This window comes from Corvus hawaiiensis, chromosome 1 (genome assembly GCF_020740725.1).
Source record: "Corvus hawaiiensis isolate bCorHaw1 chromosome 1, bCorHaw1.pri.cur, whole genome shotgun sequence".
In the NCBI taxonomy this organism is placed as follows: domain Eukaryota; kingdom Metazoa; phylum Chordata; class Aves; order Passeriformes; family Corvidae; genus Corvus; species Corvus hawaiiensis.
Window position 1 is genome coordinate 39082663 of NC_063213.1, and position 24229 is coordinate 39106891.

The 24229-nt window shown below is 38.2% G+C and overlaps 1 protein-coding gene across 3 annotated transcripts in view; it reads right to left on the bottom strand.

Moving 5' to 3' along the window:
- The window catches only part of RBMS3 (RNA binding motif single stranded interacting protein 3), a 709804-nt gene that overhangs the window by 9705 nt on the left and 675870 nt on the right, over positions 1-24229 (bottom strand). For all 3 annotated transcript variants that reach the window (XM_048301460.1, XM_048301476.1, XM_048301468.1), the window contains one exon: positions 19261-19371. In XM_048301460.1, the coding sequence (XP_048157417.1) occupies positions 19261-19371 (111 nt within the window). The remainder of the gene's footprint in view (positions 1-19260; positions 19372-24229) is intronic.

Here is a 24229-nt window from a genome sequence, read left to right on the forward strand (position 1 = left end):
ACCACACAACCCTCCCCCTAACAGGTCTTTTCTTCTTTCTGAAATTCAGTCCTGCTACTAAAGCAGAGTGATCAGGACTAATCAGATAAAGACTATTTAGAGTAAACAAATATGAGAACTATCAGACCCCCACATACAGCTGTGCACCACGCTCTCAACAGCATACACTTTGTAAAAACTGTAGTAAATGCAAGCACTATAAACAGACAAATAAAAAACTGGCTCATTCACTTTAACCACTTTTTAGTCTAAAGGCTGGCACTACAAATTAACTCAGTAAAAGTCTCAAACCACTTCCAGATATCTCATCAATGTGTGAAAAGGGAAAAAATGGAGGAAAACACATCAGGATGTGAAAATAAGTTCCCATTCTGATTGCATCTTTCATTAATTGGTAACTTCCTTTAGGAACTTGACCTGAGGGTGCCAGTGATCCTTGCAGTCCATGTGAGTGTACCAAGGCCCATGACATTTTCACTCTTCCTTGTGACAAAGCTTCCATTGTAGGTGGGGACCCATGGAGGCTGTACAGAAATGTAAACTGATTCTTCATGTATGAGTCCACATATGAATAGCCCCAAGATGTGAAAACTGCTTTTTTGCATAATTCGAATAATGCCATGTGTCTGATGGATACATTTGCAAGAGAGGAAGACTTCTGTGCTTAAAACAAAGAACAAGACTCTAGCAATTTGTTGTACTTTCTTAATTCTTCAGTTCTTACCCATTTCTCTACAAAAGAGGCTTTTTTTTTTTTCTAATACCCTCTGTGTACCTGTTCTATGAATGCACATTATGAGCTCTCTGGGGAAAGTTTTTGAGCATGGGTTAGTGCATGATTTATCACAGTCCTGTCTGCAGCACCCTAAAAAAAACCAGCATATAGTGACTGTATCATAACGTAAGAGTATACTGCATCAGTCTTGGTCAACAAGGGTGGGTAATCACTGAGATTCTGTCACATTTATATTCCTTCAGATCCTGTATACTGAAGAATAAATGGGTGATGCAGTAGAATTATAAGTGGCTCCCGATATTAAAAAAAATCCCTATGCACCACCTTAGTTGGAAATTCTTAGAAATTTCCATCTACCTGCAATCCTTTCAATTAGTCCCTGATGAATGGCGGCTAGTAAGATGAAGGAAGGCTGATCTGTACATTTTAATATTTTCAACGTAAGAAAAAAAATAAAATGTGTCAGTGAATCTCTCAACATATGAGCACATTGAGCTATTATTAATAACATATCCATTTATATGAACAAATAATGGAGGGAAATGTCTTCTAGATGCTATTAAATCTCCATGAATTTGAAGAGTCTAAAGAGAAGCAGACTGCTGTGTGTAAATGTCCATACTGCATGGATGAAGTTTTTAAAACAAAAGGAGAACTGCTTAGACTTTTAAATAACAGTTGCTTATCAATCATCACATGCACTTTCCATTGCTCTTTCAGACCAGGGATAAAAATGGACAACTCATGGGCCAGCTGTCCAAGAATGAAGCAGATGAAAGCCAGGACAATTAGCTGGAATCTAAACCAAACCAAAAGGAACAGTAAAAACAGACAGAAGGCCCCCTGAATATTGGTATTTCCAATTTTCCTAGAAACAGGAAGAATTTCAACACCTCCTGCATGAAAAGGCAGTCATGCTGCACAGATGAAAGGTAGTAAGAGAATAGAATTATACCACCAGTGTACACCTTGGATGTTGTTAAGAGCAGCTGAAGCATGATATTGCTCAGTCCTTTACCTCTAAAAGATCCCTAGAATCCAAAATATTTGGCTAAGTATAATGAAAGATATCACTGTGGGAAGGGAGGAGAGAGCAAGGCAGGGCAGGGCAGGGACCATTTCAGTACTTCATAAAAAAGACTGCTGTTCACCAGTACCCTGCATCCAGAGATGGAGGAGAACTTGCCAGTTCAGTGAGCCTGAAACACCTTGGAGACATCCCCTTTTGGAGCTTACCCTGGAAGTGAACAGTGGCATTAGGGATGCCTTGAAAGCTGGCCTTCCTGAATTGATGGTGAACACGCAACTCCAGGCTTAGGCAGAGGGAAACATATTCCCGCTGGGAAATGCTGGGCCCTTATCCCTAAGGATACTAGGAAAATCATCCTGCTGTTGGGCATGTGTGGACAAATGTCCTGCAAATCATTCACTCAGGCCTTCCAGGCAGCTCAACACAGAGTCAGTGTGGTTGAGGAGAGAGTTTGCAAGCCTCAAGAGCCCTGCTTCATATGAGTCCTCACATGAAGCTCTGGGATGTCCTTGCCTCTTCCTACACACCTGGAAACCGGCAGTCCCTCTTCAGTCTTCAAGCCAGTGCCCTGCTTTTTTTCCAGGACAATCCCATCAAGTTGCGTCCCCAAAGCAACATTCCTGGGGTTTTCTGACTTGGCTGCCAGACTAATCTGGCCATCAGTAAGCAGACCTGTAAGCCGACCCATTAGAAGGTCTGGAAGCCTGCCCAAAGCATCGGACATGGTGAGGCTGCTCTGGAACATGAAATCCTGGGAGTGTTTTGCAGCTGCTGCCTGAAAGCTGACAGAAACCAAGATGGCCATTTAAGCCAGTTGGCAGCTGCCAAGATCTTGCAGACTGTATTTTGTATTGGGAACACCATGAGGCATTGTTTCTGAAAATTAAATTTTGTTTGGAATTTCTGGCTCAAGAGAGAATCTTTCTGGTTTGTTCTGAGTTTTTAAAAGATGAATCAGAATGAACCCAAATTTCATAAGATCAATTTCCCACAAACCATGAATGTTGTTCAGCCAACTCTTCTTCTATCTTCAACTTCAGCAAAAGGATCAGCCATATTCGTGTTTGGATAGGGTGGGGATTACAGAGAATACTAACCCTTAAAGGCTGGTGTCAACTTCAGTACATTTAAAGTAAAGTGTTTTAAAGTGATGCAGTACAAAATATTGCTTCTCATTAGCATAAAATTGTTGCGTCAAAATCTTTAAGTATATTTACATGACCATTAGCTTTGCTTACATGGCAGGGCTGTGGAAGGTGGTAATAGCAAGCATTTCTGGGGAAGACTTCCTTTTCCCACTTTCCATAAACTCTTGAAATTCTTATGGGAGAAGGATCGCCTTAAAATTAAAGTCAATGCCCTACTGATAGAGTGTGACTGAGTAAGAATATTACAGTTTGGCTCTAAGTATGTTAATTATCAACTGTGGGAGGATCTCTGAGACACATCAGATCATATCGGCAATAGGGCTGCAAAAGCAAAGGAGAAATCTTGACTTTTAGCAGAGTAGTCTGAACTATACTGCTATGTCATCAGCTTATCTACCATGTAATGATCTGCTAACAATGTTGAACTCCTAAACTTACTGCATGATAAAAATTACACAAGATCTCTCCTAATTTGTCACTGTTTCATCCAAATGATGAGGGGAAGAGGTAAGAAAGAAGAAAAGATACCAAAAATTAAAGAAAAAAACAGCAGAAGAACAAAACAGAAAAGGAAAGAAGGACAAAAAAATCCTGATACCTCAAAAAATAGTCATCCCTCCTTGCCTTAAGCCCTCCTGTCCTGTCATCTAATCAATAATTTGCCTCCTACAGAGAGAGGTCCCTTTAGAATACCTCCCATTTTTGACTACTGCAGGTCTTTCACACTATTTCACTGTACTATTTTCTTAACCTAGTACTGGGACACTGTTTTTTTGGGAAAGTGTGATCAACACAGCTGATGAACCGTAAGTGAAGTAGCCAAGAACACAAACCTGATGCTTCAGCTTTGACTCTCACTTTGTACAGGTGAGCAACTTAACACAGAGGAAACCTGAGGTTTGTTTGGGGAGAAAAAAAAAGTGCAAGTGCACCTTTTTCATAAGACACAGAATTTTATGGGTGTGCTTAGTACTTATTTTACCAGGAATAACACAACCATTGCTTGAAGGGGCCAGCAAAACAGATGTGTCTTAGTGCTGGCAGAATAGCAGCATTCCAAGGCTGTTCTTTGTGCTCTTTCAGTGCTAGTTTTCCAAAGGAGACAGAATCCCTTCCTATGCATTCAAATTGTGCAATTATCATTTGGTATGGATTTGTGCTTTAACACCTTCTTACAGTTCGGGAAAATATAAGCACTGAAAGTTTTCAGTGCTGGTGTATGAATTTAAATAATTTTTAGGGCTAATAAAGACCAGGCCAAGTAAAAAGCAATTCTCATCATTGGAGAAAAACACCTGTTAATCAGTCTTGTCCTCGCTCTCAGTGTACTGATTGTAAATAGTTTTAGACAGGGCTAAAAAAAGCGGAGCAGCAGTCTCAGTTTGACAGACGAGTATGCTGCAATGGTTGCTCTTGATATATTTTTTCAGCTTAGCACATTCTGTGAAAAATTAGAAGCAAAGCAAAATAACAAAATCTTCCCAACTTCCTCCTCTCTCTCTAATTCTGATAGAGATTATGAGGAGAATAATCCAGGAAGGGAATCAACATTGGGGAAGACTAATACATGTTCAAACACCCATATTTCCTCCCTATGAATGCCCTTTATATGACAGAAATGTCCAAAAAGCACTTAAGGAGCAACAGCAAAATGCCTGACAGACAGGCATGATAAGTAATGGCTCAAAATGTTTGCAAGCCAGACAGAAGGGGTGACTTTTTCTCCCTTTTTTTTTTCCCCTGAAAATCCTTTAAGGTAAGCTCACTCCATGTCTGCTGGCATGCAGCCACTTTCCTATAAATTCATATTACAATGCTGTATTTCTAATGGATTGGGTATGGTGCTTTTCCATTTTGCTAATGAGAAAAGCTAAAGGCCATTACTTGTTCTGATTAAGATCCCAAGGGAAGAAATGTGATGTGTATATTACCAGGCCATACGTAAAGGAAGTATTTGGCATTTCTAATCAATCAGATGAAGGGTAGACAGAAAAAGTCTTATCCTGTGACTGCAGAGGAAGAAGATATAGGGAGAAAAGAAACCATAGAAATTGTCTTTAAAAGGTGACTTACGGGAATCAGTTATAATGATATTTGTATGATCAATGACTAGGGCTACTATCTGGGAAGGATGTAATTACCAAAATGAAAACTTTCAAATGGGAAGCCTGATCAAGGGCAGAGGTACTGTCATATTTCTCAGAGGACTGTCAGCTCTCATCCAGGCAATGTATTATCGTGTCACTCAGCAGCACTACGAGGCTGTGCTTCCCTGGGGTGGGAGCAGACCTAGGAAGTGAGGGGTTGAGAAACTTTGCATCCAGCTCAGAAAAGTGGGTAAGTCTGGTCCCAAAGGCAAATTCAAGATAAAGAAAGATAAGGATGGACAAAGGGAAAAGAGAAAAGAGAAAATTCCCAGTCATGACTGGCTTTAAGGAAGGTTTTGCAGCAGTGCACATTTAAAAACCATTTCAAGTGAGAGAAAGGAAATGCTGTAGACCAGTGAGTTACTTGTTGTAAAGGAGAGGAAACAAAAAAATGTACTGGGAGATGCATTGTTCAATTTACAGGATAGTCTGGAATATTCTCTAAGATATTTCAATATGCAATTCCTACATCTTTAATCCTGATGGTCTAGAACTTTTTCAGATTTATACCTGAATGAAATACAAAGTCTAGAGACAATTTTTCATCTCTTTTTCAGTGGCTGCATAGTAACAGTTTGAAAATGGTACAAGATAGATACTCCAAATGGCAAATAAAATAGAGCGTGGAGATGGGTGTTCTAAGAGAGAACAAGATCCTTTGATTGTGTCACACTGCATAGTCAGCTCTGTAGGCATACTTTAAGTAATACATTAATTTCACAGAATATTATAAATCACTCATGAACATTAAAACTGACAAAAAAATCTACCACACTATATCCTCTCAAATGGAATTGCTGATTAATGAAACATTACTGTCAATGACAGCAAAACAGTAACAACTGATAAGGTCGGCAGGAGAGACAGTCTCCTGCACTCTCCCAAATCTGTGTTAGGGCATCTAGCTTTCCTCTATAGGACACCAGTGATTCTTTGTAGATACTTGGGAATGCTTCAGATACATCCACTTGGGAATAGGAAGAAAGGCTGTAACACCTTCCCCCATGTGCTTTAAAAGAACATCTTCAACCCTTCCCTTCATCATGAGATCAGGAGGCAAAACTACGAGATATATTTCTCTTAAATGTTACTGGGGACCAGGCATCGATGCAACATACAGTGCTGGAAAAAAATAGGAACCACAGCTGAGAAAGCCCATCCACAGCCATCAAACTGAACGTAAATCATCTTCATCTTTCCTTAAAGACATATATTTAAAATATTCCACACAGGCCCTAACAGGAGTTCTCAGTGAACCCTTCTGATCCCTCTGCTCCAGTCATGTGGAAAGGAACAAACGCTGCACAAATGCACCCCAACCTGTACAGGCAAGCAATCCTGGCCTCTTCTAAATGCCACAGCCTACTCAGGCAATTTTTCTTCTCATGAGGATCTTGCAGAGTATCTATTTCTAGGCTAGGTTGTCCATTCGGGTTCTTTGATGCACTTCTGGCTCTGGCACATGGACTGACTGGAAAGCTCAGACATCTTCATTTTGCACTGGTGCTCACTGATCAGCATAATGTTCCCTTTCTCCTTTCCTTTCATACACAATATATATAAAAACCAAAAGATTAAGTGCTGTGCAAATATTTGCAGTGGACGAAGTCCTAACTGCACCACAGATTTCCTTGTCCAGAAATATGACAGAGACGACAAAGTGGCCATTCTTCTGTCAAATAAATTTAATTCAACACTTTAAAGCCATAGGACTTTGCATGATTTACCTTACAATGAAGGATCACTGCTGACATAGAAGTGTTATTACTGAACTCACAGGCCACACTAAATAGAAATAGAAATTAGCAGAATTAACACTTAGAAAGTATAAAACTGGGTATTCCTGAAGCTGAATATGGGCATTTGCAGATGCCTGTCACTTAGTGGCTGATGTCAGGGACAACAAATTTAATCTTAGGATGGGAGTGTGTGTGTGGGGGATGGCTTGCCAGCCTGCCCAGCTGTAATATCCCCTAACAGCCTTGAAGGAATGGTAATTGTGAACTGAAACAGCATCTGCTTAACTGTCATCCTTGCCTCAGGACTGGAACTTTTTGCTTGTTGTGAAGATCATGAGAAACATTACATGGAGCATGAAGATGAAAACAGAGCAAGACTAAAAACATTAAGTACAACCACCAAGACACAGCTGTCCATACTGTTAGTGAACTCAGGGAAATATAAATGCCAAAAGATATTTGACATTCATGATATAATTTGGTACAGGAACTTAGAACACTGAGTTAACTTCAAAATTCTATTTTAAAATATTTTTCATTATTATTACTATAGAGGACAGATTATAACAGATGATTTAGCAAGAAGCAATTAAGTTTCACTGCTTGGTAGTAAAGCCAAATCTAACTAGAACTGGTAAAACCTTCTCTTTTCTTACTGAGAAGAATGGGCCAATTAGTTCAGCTGCCTTGACCAGAACAGCATATGGCAGTCAATCACACTGAGACTCTGGGCTTTGCCTTAAATGTACAGCTGAGCATCTCTGGGTTTGGAACAGGAGCTGCTGTCCATACTGTAAGAAAGGCTACACTGTATAGAGGTCATTTACCTCAAAGGGAGTTGAAGACCTTGCATTAGTCTGATTATTTAAGTGATGCTATAAGGTTTAATTAACATTTTTAAAACACCTTGAGAATATAAAATGCAATATAGGTGCTGCTGTTGCTAGCTGTCAGTTGTTCTCTGCCTCAGGATGTCTCTGAAAAGACTGGAGCCCTATTGTGTTTGGGAGGATCAGCAAATGCTATAGATTCCCTCCTGTATAATTTGTACCTTAGGGGAAAAAAAAAAAAAAAGAAAAAGAAAAAGAAGAAACGTTTGGCAGAAATCTGCAGGACATGTGCAGATGGAGTTAAAATACTTCCATAGAAACTCCACAGCTTCATAAACTGAACTAACTGAACTGCCAAAAAATAAGCGCTTCAGACTATCAGTAAGTACTGGAATTTCTTAGTTTACAATAGGATCAGCTCCACCTGCAAGGATCCCTGTAGAACAATTACAGACCAGAGACACCAATACTTTACACTTCTGTGCCAGATTTGTAATTGCAATCATATATATTAACATTCCTTGGAACACATATCCAATAGTGTATGCAATAAAGTCAGAATCCTAATATTAAAAATAAGCTCAAGATGATGCCATGGTGCTTAAGCCATATTTTTCTGTTTTGAAACATAAGAAAATATAACAGTGCTCATGACATTCGTATGAAAATTAATGGAAGAGAAAAGTGGATTTATAAGCCTTGAAATGCATTATTCTTTTCTTTGCCTTCTGTTGCAGATTAATTACTTCAAATTTTTCCATCAATCATTTTCTGATTTCCAATTCTGTTACATTCAGTTTTAAACAAAGGATAAACATTTCAGGAAGGTCAGTGATCTTCTGCTCTCAATATCTATCATTCAGATACAAATAAATTAAGGAAACCTCCTTCTTCAACTAATGGCCACATACTGACTGGAATTTTTTGCTACTATTTCCCTATGTCCCATAACACAACAAGAAAATCTGAAGTTGTTGCTACCTGCATTTTTTAGTTATGGATAAACTTTTTGTAATACAATAATCTTCTAGAATGTGTATAGGAAAATAATACCAGTCAATCAAATTATGACCATTTTGTTGGAACAGCCATTTTTTCCCAGAAAACTAAAGATTCTAAGTCCATTGTCTTCACAGGAAATCAGTTCTACTAAAGCTAGTTAGGAGCATTTGCATGTTAAAAGAAAGGCAGCAAAATAGCTTTTGTTAAAAAACTATCTTTGAACACTAAAATTCTGAGCACCAATTTGGATTCTGTGGATAAACTAGGCAAGGTTATCTGTGGGAATACCATCATAGCCCAATTTTCACTTCCCCTTGTTACTGTATTCGTGTCACTCTGATTTTCACTGTCAGAAGTGGCAGTTGAAAAAAGAAAAATACAACAAATTTTTTAGTCAAGTGCAGGTGTTTTAGGTGGAAAGGGCTGGCAGCAGAGCAAAATTGTAGTAAAGAGGAGGAAGGGAGTGGTCAGGTGCCTGAGTGGTTGAAAAAAAAAAATCACTTTGGAAATCACAGCACCTTTGGTCCATACTGCAAACCCTGCACACTGCTGTGGTTCACAAGCCAGAAAACACAAACTGCACAAAGTTCTTGCATCAGTGAAATCAGTTTGTGTTATATAAATATTATACTGATTTAGGAGAAACCCCCAAGGGAAACACAGCAAAGGAAAACAGGGAGTTGAGGTTAGCAAACACACAATAATTTGGACATTTAGATACTAAAGTCTTAACAAAGTGTCTGTTGCTGTATTGCAATCACTAAAATGAAAAAGGCAAAATTAGAAGCATACATGTGTGTCTATCACATTCAAAAGCCATAAAATATCATGAAGGATAGAGCAGTCCTTCACAGGACCAGAAAAAGATGTGCCTCTGGGATATGAGTGCTCCCTGGACCCATCCCAATGAGGTGTGGCTTACCTCTGCCACACAGTAGAAATCTGCTGTGTTCAAGAGTTCATCACCTTGGTAGAAAAACAATTCAATTCAGCAAACTCCCAAATTCACTCAAAGCAGCTGCTCTCAAACCCCTTGCTACAGCTCAATGAAAATTGCTGACTGAGCTGTTTCATAGTAAATATTAGGTATAGCAGAACTCTCCTCCCAAATTGAGTCTTTTAGGAGCAAGAGGATTCTACAGCCTCGTAGCTCTGACACAGAATCACCCATAACTCACAGAGTATAAAATACCATCAGAGGGCAAGAGGTTATTGCCATCAGCAGCTCCCTATAGAATTGTAAATCATTTGAACAAAGCTTATCCTTTTCTGAGAACTTCAGGCTGAAATCACTGTATATCCAGGATCCCAGTGTCTTACACAACGTATGAAGACTGCACCTTTAGCTCCTTCCTTTAATCTTGCTTCACAAATGAGTGAACTCTGAACAGGCTGCTCTTTCCAGAAAAAACCAAGAAAGATACCTCAAAAGCACTGGTAATTTGTCTTACAGGAAGTTTAAACCTTTGGGGTACCAGTTTGCCAACCATCTGATAAACCATGTGGATTAACTGTGAAACACACTGTGAGCTGAAATTCAGTGGGATGCGATATGGGAAAAGGCAGTGAAATTCAACGGAATATTATTTTTGCGAGCAGGTGTAGGTCCAGGCCTTTGTCCAACACACAGGTTATGTTATCTCTTCCACTGTGATTAAAATATGTAAAATACTGAACATCTTTTAGATTAAATTCACTTTCAACTCCATTGTATGTGTTTCCAGTAATGTGGCAACAGGTCACCTTCCAAAACACTGCAACGTCTGCAATCTAGTGTTTCTGTGAAGTCCCAGTGCCTCTGGAATTAAAAAATTTGCCTTATGAAAGAACATGGAAAATGTAATTCAAAGGTTGCTGCTCAGAGCAGGAACATTTTGCTTAACAAAATGTACCCATCCCAATGGAAAGGAAAAAAAAACCAAAGTGAGCGGTATACTTACTAATCACACAACACGTTGAAATGAGTCAACCTTACCTCTTGGGCCCAAATTTTTTTTAGTAAGAGGATACTGTGAATGCTCAGTTGCAACATATGTTTACTCTTTGACTGTGTAAACCTCAGACATTACAAATAAAATGTCATTTTGATGCACAGCTCTTTTCTGAGTCTTGGTACATCACGCTCAGTAAACATTTTCAAATTTTTCATAATATATTGAAGTCTCACTACTTAAATGAATATTACTTGTTCTGAACTGAAATAACAATGCTTCTTTGTGATGAAAAACAGAGGTTGGAGATGAAAAAAGGCTATTAGCCACTGCTCTGGATTTGTGTCAACATCTGAAAGTCCTTCCTGTGGATTTTAAGGTGTTCAGCCCAGTTGAGTGCTAGATGTCCCAAACAATGAACTTTCTATGCTTCATTTCTAACACTAGTCTAGCTCTTAACATATTACCAATTTCTGCAACATATTAAAGTTATACTTTCCCTATTCTACTTTCATATCCTTATTGTTAGCACCACTAAAATTTCCATGGGTACCCTTCATGCACCTACGTTGTGTTGCAAACCACTGTTGTCTTTCACCTCTGTGGCCTTTTCTTTCAGCTAAAGTTTACATCTCTGTCTGAAGTTGATACAATTCAAGTGCTTCACATTAGACCGAAATGATATTGTGTGAAGGACTGCAACATTACTTATGATAAAACTAGTTGGTTTCCCATATAATTTATCATGTTGTTCTTTTCCACTGAGGATACAGCCTCCTCAAGCATTTCAAGACTTCTTGCTGTGTTTGTGTACACTTGTACATGAAGAGAAATGACCACAGATCTGTTTCCCAGCTCTTGGGAAGAAGAGCTGTGGAAGCAGCACCTCTGGGAGCCACTTCTTGCTTTTCACATGGTCACAGTTTTGAAAAACACCCTTCACCTCTCTAAGATCCTCAAACTTGCCTTGCATTACGGAGACCCCACAGAGTTTGTCTTCAGTACTTATACTTGGATTTATTACTTCTCTGGAAAGCCATATTCATAATTTCTGTCAGAATTACCTGAGCCTTCTCTAAACACAGGCAGGACAATAAAAACAACTTTTGTTCTAATAAGGCAAAGAGTTCTTGATTGAAAAATGGAAAACACATTTACAAAAGAGAAACACATCAAAAAAATACAGATGACAGACCTGACATTTAGAGTACTTCTGTTTTCCACCTTTTATTGAGTTTGTCAGTTGTAGGTGTGGCAGGATGTTTCAAACCTGGAATTATGTTCAGGGGGTTTTTAAACTTATTATATGTTCCTCTCTTCTACTTCCCTCTCTGCTAAATAGATTCTTTCTCTCCCCCAAACTTGCCCTGTCATTTATAGCATCAGCACAATTTCATAAGAAAATGTGTGAACATTATATTTTTCCTCTTAAAATTCAAATTTTTTAGGTAAATGACCTACTACTAGTTAGCAAAATGAGTTTGCAATCTTGATTCATCTGTAGCAGAGATATCAACAAAAATTTCAGGGAGTATGACTACACGGGAGCCTTTTGTGGCAGGATACTCTGCAGACCACTAACTTTATGCCAGATACTACCAGTTTTATGGCTTTCAGTTTCTATCCATTGCTACAAAATAAAGAAGTTTATCTTACATGCAGTGCATGGCTTTGAACTGCACTCCCATTCACCAGGTGGCACTTCTAGAAATCACAAAATAGAACTGCAGCAGTCATGTTTAAGAAAATATATGATAAACAAACCTCTAAATGTTCTACTTCACAGTTATGTGAAGTCTTCTGCAAATTAATTATATTATGAGGTTAGTTTGATGATGAAAATGAAGTTATATTAGTTAGGACATTTCTGGCTGATACTTTTTGCTTTGCTGATCCATCACTGTTGCTTTGTGTTGATGTGTATTTTTATCACCACAATCAGGGAGCTGACTCCTGCTCTGAAAGGGAATCTGGGCTAATGTCACTTTGAGTCAGTAGCTGATACCTCAAAAAGAGGCAGAGAGTCCTCAACAAAAGCTCTTTGTTCATTTGTGGAAGTGTCATGTGAAGGTAAAATTTAACACAGAATAAAAGCTACTAACCTGCTGGGCTCAGCTGAAGTGCTGCTTGGACCAAAAATGGAATTCCCTCCATCTGTGTTTATCCTCCTTTTACATTTTCCTTTCCTGCCTATGACAGGCAGTGGCTTTGAAGGTTGGCACACTTGCACGTAAGGGCAAACAGTAAGCCACTACCAAAAAATGGTAGGAAAGTAAAGCTGAGCTCAGAAGAGAAGGGGGAACACTACAGAAATATGTTTTTATAAACTCCATTCAAAAATACCATCTAACCACAGCTACGGTCAGACATAGACTGTGGAACCCATGTTGAAACAGATGAGTAGAAAGAGTCTCCTCTACACAAGAGCTGATCAGCCCAATGCTTACACAAGTCTGTGGCATTTCAAGATGGTCCAGAAAGGGAAAAGATCACATCTTTCCTTGCTCACCTGAGCAGGTGTTTGGCCTATGCTGTCAATTTAAGAATTTTTCCACAAAAAATGCTTCCACAAATGTTTACTCATAGAAATGCTGAATCTATTTTTTAAGATTGCTAACCTATTTGTCTCAATAATATTTAGTGGCAGTGAACTCTGCAAATTGCTTTAATCCTTCATGATAAAAGTTCTTTGTTCCCTGTTGACTGCCTTGAATCTGGTACTTTTCAGTTCCACTTAGTGCCCCTTTTTATCTCAAATTACATGTGAGGTAAATTGGAACTGCCTTTCAAGGGACTCTTTGGGAAGGAAGGTGCAGGAGGAGTTATTTGGTTTTTAACAATCTTGTGAGAATTTATGCTGATCTCCTTTCCAACCATAATAATTTCTTCTTAAATGGATCCCATGCCCCAGACAGATCCATGTTGTTAATCACTCACATTTGCCCTGGACTTTGGCTGAGTAAAAGGATAAGGAAGATCTTAGTTTCAGCCTGAACTAGGCTATTTTATTTGCAATGGGTTCAGTCCTATATTTTCCACACAAGCAGTAACTGAAACTGTCAGTCAGTAAATAAAATAAAAGAGCTCTAAGATTAACACCTGATAACGTGAAAGGCACAAGACTGCAAAGAAACTTTGCTCCTGTAGCTCTCCAAGGACCTTGTGACATACAATTAGAATAACAGAGACTTCTTTTTGAACAAGAATCTGAACATGAGGGGAATGTGATGATGTTTCAGCTCCATGTAGCTGCAGTATCTGCAAATAGAATGGAAGATTAAACAGGAAAAAAAAACAACCCTATCTAACAAAGCAGTTATTCTGCTGAGGCCTTCAGGTGACATTTTAAACCACCGGTGACCGTGGAGTATCCAAAGGAAATAAAAGATAAAAAACCTATAACAAGCTTGTTGTTCCATTGAAGGGTTCTGGAGATATCATCAAGCCTTGCTGGCAACAAAAAGAACCAACAAAGTGAAAGATAAGACTGATGTACCTGCATAACAAGCCTGCTATTCCACTGAGAAATTTCGGTGATACTATAAACCAGGAAAGCTGAGTTAGGGTAGTTTGCAGTTACAACAGGATCCCACATTATGTCAGCACAATTCTTTCACCTGACTGCATTTTTAATACAGAGTAACTGGAACAATTAAACAAATTTGATTTTGTTTTGTTGTTTAAAAAGTGCAACGGAGGGTTTATTTTGTAAGTTGCCTATCATGTTTTTAAATTAGAAACTGAAAGCAGAGTGAACTGCAAGTGTGAAGTACAATTAAGCAGCCCAGTTGAACTACCAGTTTTAGCAAAAAAACCTGGCTTCTACTCACTCTCCCAGTGGTGTGGGCCTCAAAGGTTTAAGTTGAAACAAGGCTACAGTAAGGCAGCTCCAAAGGAGAGGGAGAAAAAGCTGGAATTACCCCTCTGCCTATGAGGACTAATAAAGGGTGCCTCAAACTATTGAATGTAACTGGAACCCAAGCAGTACCTGAAATGGATGCTAACAGCAGGGAGGGGAGGGAAACCCTGACCAAGAAAGTGCAGAACAGCACACTTCCTTCAGGAATGAGAAGCAGAAGAGAAAGAATAAAGCAAATCTTCTTCCCACTGAAGAGGCAGATTATTGCTGCTGATGGCCAAACATGGAAGTGCCAAGCAACAATGACTGAAAGCAGTGATCAAACTGCTCAGTTTTTGCATTTCTAAAAGTTTTTGTATTATATCCACTCAGGCATCAATCACAATGTTATTAAACCACAAAAGAGATGTCAGATCAATGGCTGTATCAGAAACATTTTGAATGACAGGCTGATGATGGAACAATTCCAGCCTCCCTACATTATTAAACACATACTAATGCTCCTCTTTCAGTGCTACCCTTACAGACTCACACACTCTATTCTCCCTCTACAATACCTTTTTAATAGCAGACCTAATTGTAGATGAATATTACATAGGAAAAACAAGACTTACTATAATAAATAATAATAAACTAGTAAAAAAAAATCAAGCTTTAAACCCCTTGTCTATCTTCGCATTATGCCTTCTGGCATTAAAATTTCATTTTAATACAGTTGTAGGAGCTGAGACTGAGTTGTCAGCCTTAATCAGAATATTCAAAGCTATTGCTTTCTTGCTGTAATCTTGACATAATTTAAACTTAGGTTTTCTTTATGTATTTGCCCACAGCTAGTACAGCCATGTAAATGCTTTTTGCTCTTTTTGAGTGAAGAGGTGTGTATGAAAAATACATATAAATATGGCAGAAATCACCCCTCTGGCAGATTGTCTGCTTAACTCCAGATTTCAAGCAGACTGGATCAGAGCAGCACATGTGCCTCTCAATTCATCAGCAACAAAAACTGTATTTTCACCAGCGGAAATCAATTTGATTTTCATAAAGGCAAAAAAGAATTATGTTCTTGGTGGATGAAGCACAAAGCACAGTAACTGGGACATTCAAATGCTGTGCCAATTTCTCTCACAACACAGGAATATGGGGTCAAGTTGCCATAAATGGCAGGCAACCTCCTCTCTCCCTCCAGTGCCCTATACCATCCTTTGGCATTGGAATCAAGCAAAGATGGATTTGCAGCTTTTCCCTTGGCCTGGCATATTGATAGCCTTAGTGCATCCTCCTGATTAGGGAGTGCTTGGTATAGCAGAGATGTCTAATTTTATGCAGACAATTCAATAATAGATAAAATATAAGAATGTTAAAAATATAATAAAATTAAATTAAACATGCATTCTTTGGAAGTTTGGATAGAGAGAAATCTTCTTGTCCCTATTAATGGCAAATGGTTTCCTAAACAAAATTATTTGTGTTTTGAGGGGAAGGCTTTACCTAGGGCAGTGGGTATGCAGCTGACTATGAGTGAGTCTGTAGGAAAACTACTTTGTTTTGACTGCTGAATTGGATGCTCCCAGCTGGAAGTGAACAGCCCTGCCAGCATTAAGCCCGCCCTGGGCTGGTGACCAAATAATCAAGTGGATGGAGGGAGCTGCCCCTGGATTCCCAAAGGTTTTAATATGTGCTTCAGGGCTGAGAGATCAAAACTCAAATCCAGTTTTTGGAGTCAAGGCAGGAAATGGCAGAGGTTGCTGTTACTCAGGTCACTCGCCTCACCAAAGAGCTAAAGAGTGCTCCTCTGTAAAGGGTTATGGAATGGCTCCAGCCTGGACAGAGTATTTTAATCTTTTAAGAAGCATCAAAAGGCAGAGTAATTCCCACAAGATACGAAGCTGCATAGGCCCTTATGCTATTTCTCTAGCTCACTCACTAGAGAATAGATTTTCTGTGGAAGCAATGTTTTAGAAACTCAGTGTTCATCCTGAATCAGGCAAGTGGTGAAGTGGTTTTGAAGTCAACTCTCACTTAAGTGACCACAGGGATCTGTTTCGGCTGAAAAATATGTTATGTTAATTAGCAAAATGCTTTGTCTAAGGAAGTGAACATATGAAAGCCTTCCAATAAAAACTGCTTCGCATACTGCAAGCTTTTAAATTAAATTGGGACAGAGTTACTGCCAACAGTGAGTAGAATTGTGACTTTTTGTCTCGTTTGCCTAAAAAAATCTGGCTGGTTTCTTGAAAGGTAGCTGGTGGCTCTTTATGGCACTCTGTTGCACAGTTTTAAGTATAAAACTGAAAAACATATTCGTAACAGAAATGTATCATTTATATCTTTTACCTCCCATAAAACCTAGTCCTGCTGAGGTACTCACAGTAGCATGGCTTAGACTTGGCACAATTCCTCATGCTTTATGCTCTCAATGCTCCTTTCTCTGGACCAAAACTCAGAACTCCAAATAAATGAAGTAAAAATATCTCTAAATAAATCATGTCTCTAAATAGCTTGTGTTCCCCACATTTTTATTTTCTGTAACAGAATACATGCTGAAGAATGAATTTCACATTTGGATGGATACATCCAAGAAAACTGCTACTGGCAGCCCAAATCCTGAATTCTGATAGGAGGAATTCCCAATAGGAGGAATTCTCCATGACATCCATTATTATCCTGCTTGCATGAGTACTTTAACTGGATATGGTGCTGATGCTGTTTTTATCAAAGAGAAATCCTGTATGTGATAAAATAGGGTGTCATTTGAGATGTTTGAAAAGCCTATGGATATTGTAGCACTCATCAATCATTTACTCTTTCTTGCTCTTTAAGTTTTCTGTGAATGAGTTAGGAGTTTTACAGAAAGTAAACATAATCCTGTATGGTATACCTCTGAATGTATTTCAAGAAATTATCATGGGGAATGCTGTGACCTTGAAAGATAAAACTGTGTAAAGAGCAAGGAAGAGAAAGGAAAGATTTGGTTGCAGTAACATGAGTTCAGAATCTTGTTGTCACACACTAGATGACCCATTGCCTCTCAGAGTCCTTTGCCTGACTCCCCAGATGGATTTGTTACTGTAAGCACTGTAAGAGTTGTCTCAAGTAAGAAGAGAACATTAACTGGGAATTTTCTAGTTTGCATTAAGATTGCGAGACAATGAGGGCAGAAGACAATGTCTGTTAAGAGTTATGGAATTGAAAGTGACAGGCAGAAGAAAAAATTCATAGGAGCTGGCCAGCAGCACAACCAGAATTCATTTTCCATTTCTTTGCCTTAACTTTTAAACACGCTATGGAATCACAGTAACTACACCTGCAGAAATTCTCACTAGTCCAAGTAATTCCTTCAATTTCATGATGGGAAAAATGCTGAGATTGAGTTTGCGATGTGATTCCTACTTCTTTGGATTGTTGAATGCAACATTTAAAATATCAGGAATAAACAATAAACCATCATGTTCAAGTTTTATGGGAAAAAAATACAGAAGCCTTAGATCTTTACAGTTTTTTTAAAGAAGTGGGAAGAGACACTGGAGTTAGAATTAAATTCAACAGATAAGGAAGAAGGAGGTGAAGAGAAGAGGACCAGGAGGAGACCCAACACAGTGGGTTAAATAACTTTGTACAGATGTAACTTTATTAAGTACCTTATTCAATTAAAAAAAAGTTGGAAAATGTGGATACAAAAATGCTGTTAGCAAGGAATTTTCCTGCTACTTCTAAACCGTGGGATACTTTTCTCTCTCATGAAGAGATTAGCAGAAGTTCTGTAAACCATGAACACCTGTGACCTTGGAGAATTTTGTTTACAGAACAGTAGAAAAATATTTTGACAATGGGTGTTTTAGGATTTTAGCCAATCACCCCCAAGGAGTGGCTGATCCTTTGTCCATTTAGACTATGAAGAAAAAAGTCTGTAAAAGAGTTTGTAAAATAATTAAATAAATCAATTTTGCTGCACAATTCCTGCCTGCTGGATCTTTTCCCCTCCTCCCTACAGCTGTGGGATACGGTGGTATTTACTACAGTAATAGGAAAACTGTGTTCCTATAGATTAGTATCAAGTAGAACAGTGGTGAAAGAAAGGGTAAGTGCATAACAGAGCATGTTATGTAAAGACATGTTTCATGTAATTATTACATAAAGAGCATGTGTGCTAAAGATATAGAAGTGTAATACGTATGCCTGTATTTTTGCAAAAATTTACATTACATGCAGCGTGCACACATTCACATATCAAAACACCATATTTGGTTGTATATGTCTGTAGATGCTGTATTTCAGGAACTCTTCAGAGAGCTTCAATGATATTAATTAAGAGGGGTGTTTGCCTTTCTCTGACACTGGGGGAGTTAACTGAGTATGACCTACACAGCTTAAAAAGAAAATAATTGTTGAAATACACATGTTTAAATATGATATATTGGAAACAGAGCTGACCTCGACCAAAAATCACATTTCTAAGCCTGGAACAAAATACATATGGCTGGCTGCTATGGTTTGAAGTGAGTGGTGGATCCTACCACAAAGCCAGAACTCCCGTTCCCAGTGGTATGAAACTTTCTAGACTGACAAGGAAATAACTTCCTATTAAAAAACAAGTTGATAGAGCAGTACTTCCACAATTACATGAGAACTAGTACAGATAATTCCTCTTAAATATAGAACAGGTTTTGTTGACCTACCATTTTACTACTCATACTACTTTGTAATTTCTGTTCTGTAATAACTAATGCTGACTGCATGATGGTGAAGCACTGAAAGGCACTCAAAAGACTAATAAATTACCTTAAGAAACTCAGTAAGCAAGAGATGCTTTGCAATAGAGAAACAAATAGTGATCTTACCGTTCCTGTTGTGCCCAAGGAAAGGTGGTTCATCTGCTGGGTCAGAGGGCCCATCATGCTTGCTGGCTGCATTGACATAGTGTGGTCCATTGTTGGTGTTATCACAGCACCCTAGAAACACACATTATTTACAGTCCAACCTCTCTCTTATTAAAAAAAAAAAAAAAAAAAGCATTCTCTAAATGAGTGAACCTGACTGAAAACTTGACATGAATCTTAAAAGAGACTAATATATCTGTCAGAGGAAATATGTTTTGTTCCTATTGACAACCAAGCTACACACACATAATATTTGTACTGCTAATGAGGCCATTTTATGTCAGCTCCAATTAAGTGTCATTTTTTACTTCATTGCTTCTGACACACAAATGCATATGTTCTTTCTATGATGAATGCTACTGTACATTGCAAAATACCTGTCATTTCCATTTTTCCATATCCGATATAGAACAATCTTACAGACAGAACACATATGTCCCCAATTTCCTCTGACTTCTAAAACCTTCAGTCTCAGAGATCTTCAACCTATTATGGTAATTATCTTGGATTTTTCCAGTTTCCATTAAGAACCCTTACTCATGATATTTTATAGCTGATTAAGTAAAACTAGCTATTGACAGTGAGTTTGGTAGTGACATCCATTTAAAACACATACAGAGTGTTTAAAAGCATTGTTCTTCTCTGCATGAAAAACAAAGACATTAATAACAAAGAGCATATGTACTAAAGCAAGAACAAGACTTTGACCATAAAATGAAACAAAAGACATTCCAGAGGAGCTCTGGAGAGAGAGCTTCTTTGCCATTCATATTCCTTGGTTTTTGCTCTCCCACTCCCCAAGGTTCCATGTTGGCAACAGCCTGCCTTAGTGAAGTGTTGATTCTCTTCAGTTCTACGTTGTAAAATGCTATTTCCTGTGTCGGTTAAAGAAAGTCAGTCAGAAAGAGTGGTCTGCTCCTTTTCTTGCAGATAGTGAAATAAGAAGGTACTTCCAGCTATTTCTTCATATGAAATAATAACTTTACTTTGTATGCATGTTTGCGTGCACACATCACAGTTACATCTGGCACAAAGCGTGAAAAATGCTGAAGAATGTATTTGTACAAAAAAATTGGCTTTTTTTCCCCTTTGAGAATACTGGAAAAACCCACCTATAAACAAACTTGTTTAACCAACCTGTAAAACAAACTTGTTTCAAAACTCACAGCACACCTGTTCTTATGTGTCTGTCTCACATTTACATAGAGCTATTATTGCCAAGGATCTGATTAGAAGCTAAAGATTTCAAACTTTCAGCTGCAATTAAAAATAAATAAAAATTAAAGATTCTGGGGAAATACCAATTCAATTCTGCCTCGCCTTCCAGCAATATTTTTTCTATGCACATCCTATCTGAGAAGTATCGAGTCTGCAGTCCCTGCAAACTCATTCCTTGCATGCAGTGGGGTAAGAAGGAGGTAGGCTCATTTTGGTCAGTCCTTTTTGTAATACTCTCAGCATATGAAATACATACACACTTGTTTTATGCCACAGAGTGGATTACATTTCTTGCATTGACAAGAGTCTCTAGAGAAACCTGACAAATTACAGAAGCTAGCCTCGTAGAGTATCTGTCACAATTCCAAATAAATGCTTAGAAAACAAGCCGATCAGTGTGCATGTATCAAACCTCCAACACTTGCCACTTTTGCCACTTTCTTGGCTATATTAATTTGCACTGGTTTACATAGATTAACCTACTGATTAACTCATTTAATGGACTACCACAGTGAAGTCTTCTCTTTGGGTGAAAGAGTCTAAAAGAAAATCTGTGAGGCACACATCCATTCAGCCCATCCAGGAGTTCCAGCATAGCAGATTCAGTGCAAGAGTCTAGAGAACAACCATGTACAAGGAAAATAATGTCCATATTTTGTTTTTGAAATAAGTGGCCTGGGATACCATGCAGCCAGATGAGGTCCTAGGGTTTGTACTTCACCTGCACTTTTTGGTTATGATAGGAAATTGTAAGCTCTATGCTCAGAGTGATCAGCATTTTTACTGTATCAAACCATAAGCGTTCAAACTAAATTTGTCAACTGATAAACAGTTCTCAGTTTGCTCTACACGCAGTTTTCTCCTTTGGCTAAAAGATAGACAATTGCCTCAGGGCTTTCCATGACAGACAAGTTGAGGTCCCACTTGTGATGTCAAGGAAGGCAATTCTCCCCGTCTTATCCGTACTCATGAGATCTCACTTCAATATGTGCCCAGCTATGGGGGCCCCCGTATACAGAGAACGTGGACCTGTTTGAAGGGTTCCAGAGGAGGGCCATGAAGATGATCAGAGGGCATCAATGTATATAAGCAACTGAAGGGAAGGTATCAAGAGCATGGAACCAGGCTCTTCTCAGTGGTGCCAAGCAATCAGGCAAGAGGAAACAGGCAGAGACTGATGCACAGGAATTTCCTGAACATGAGGAAGAACTTCTTTGCTATGCTGGTGACCCTGTACTGGGAACAGGTTCCCAGAGAGGGTGTGGAGTTTCCCTCACTGGAGCTATTCAAGAACCCTCTGGATGCAATCCTGTGCAAAGATCCTTATTGCAAAAGTATGGTTGGAGGAACTTGCTGTGACAGACTGATAACTACTACGGTGTATAAATTCTGGAACCTGGAAGGAAGGAAGAGGCAGTGATGAAGGAAGTCTTATGATTTAGTGTAATAAACGCAAGTACTAGACATATAGTAGAAAAATCTGAGAGCAAATGTCTTTCAGCAAATAAGTAAGCAAGACAGGTATTGCAAACAAACTATTAAAAAAATATGGACTGGAGAGAAAATATATCAAGGACAAAAAAATTGCTGAGAGACAGCAAACATATTATTTTCAAATTGAATATATATATGTATTCCTGACCCTAAATATACAGCATTTAATACGTTAGAAAAAGAAGCTGGGAAAACAAATCAAGTATTTGCAGCTTTCCTAAGACAGCTTAAAGTGTTTTAAGCTGACAGTTACCTAGAGCAGAGAATTACATGCATTTCCCAGATCATTAATTCACCAGTTCAGAATCTTCTTGTGATCACGTAGGAAAGAAATTATACTTAATTAAGGAAATATTGTCTGGTTGTTAGGGCAACACCCAGTCTCCAGACCATAACGCGTATCATAATACATGCTGTCAAGTCCATTCATATTCAATTTATTTAGCTGTAGAAGACAAAAATGTCTTGCATCAGATGTTGCCATCATATTAAAAGTAATTTTATTCTTTTCAGCCCATAATATGTAATTGCTGATAAACATCCAGTTGGCTACTGGCAAAGGTTATATCAAACATATTGTTTTGTCTTCATCTGTTTGGATGTCTGATTTTGCTGAGTTTGTAAATGTATAGAAAGACATCTTAGCATTGCAAACCATTACTTAACGCCCAGCCTTATTACAAAAAACCTGTAGAAGAAATTATGATGAAAGTTTTACCACTGTCTTTGCCAAAAAAAGTAGTTGGCCTGTCAATAATTTACATCTTTCCTGTTGCCTCAGTATGATTACTTTTTTTTTTTTTTGTAATTCCCACAAGAAACTGGTTACTATAATGACTTTTAAATTTGGCAAGATATTCTTGGCACATGATTTGTCATACAGTTGTGTCGATGCTATAGTGGATTTAAAAGAAATTAACAGGGCAAATGGTAAGAAATAATGACATAGACATGCATATTTTTTGCAACATTTTTATAAACCTAAGATAAACTGACACACAGATTTGATTTCCCCTTTACTTTATTTGATAGACCTTGCTGTTTTAGAATGCTTTAAGTTTTATGAACATACCTTTCCTATAAAAAAATGAATGTATACATATCAGAATATAGTCTATCACTTACAGAGAAAAAAGCCTGACTTTATTAACTATAAACACTGCACACCCCCTCTATGGCAACAAACCCAAATTACAGGAAGGACACCAAAACCAGTTTATTATATTAGGTAAAAATCTTTATGTATTTGCCAACACCAAAAAGCATCAGCAGGACAAGTCTATGTTGGTGCAAAGACAGAAGCCACCTTTTGTGTATTGAAAGGTGGGAAAGTGACATCAGAAATAAAAAGTTTATTAGGAGGCTTTAGGAATGGAGAGTTCACTAGTTGAGGGATGCATTTAGGGGCCAGTGGGAGGATGGATTAATTAGCCACAGCTTTCTACAGTAATGAACTGCATTAAAGGCTTATATTTTATTTCAGTGTTCTAATACTGATATTGGACTTAAGACGAAAAGACCAGCTGAATAAATAATTTTTAAAGCCTACAGTAAGCACCTTTTTATTTTACAGTTTACTTTTCCTTTATTTAAGAAGTTTTAACAAGTTAACCATAGTTACAAATTCTGCTTCATAAACACTGGCCAATGTAAAGCCAATAAACATTACAGCAGAAAACTTACTTTTCAAATTTGTTTACAGATATCTTGTGCAGACATATAAGCACCAGGCCATTCAATTTGAAAATTTATTACCCTACTACAGGGTGAATGCCTTTATGTTATCGAGAACATGTTGTTTCTTGAGGTTTTATTAAACTAAGTGAAACTATGACTTTCCTTGTGCTTATCAGACAGACACATCTATCAAGAATTAATATGAAAAAAATCAACATGCGTGCTTTTTTGCAGATAAATATACTCTCTCTGCATACTGAACAAATGATGGCCATATTTCGAATTACTGTTCTGTCTAGTCTGACTTGTCCCATCTCCTTGGGCTGCCTCTTACAGGCAGCAGAGAAAAGCAGGTGCCCTTGTTGGAACTGCGAGCCCACTGAACTACTCCAAACTTATTGGTAGGTGGCCAAACTCCTATGACTGTTGCAGGAAAATTAAAGGCAGCTTTGAAATCCTCTGTGTCCTCTGTCATTGACTCTGCTGGGAATACTCGTTGGTATTCCAAAACAAAGGGAAACTTATTTTCCCTTTCTCAATG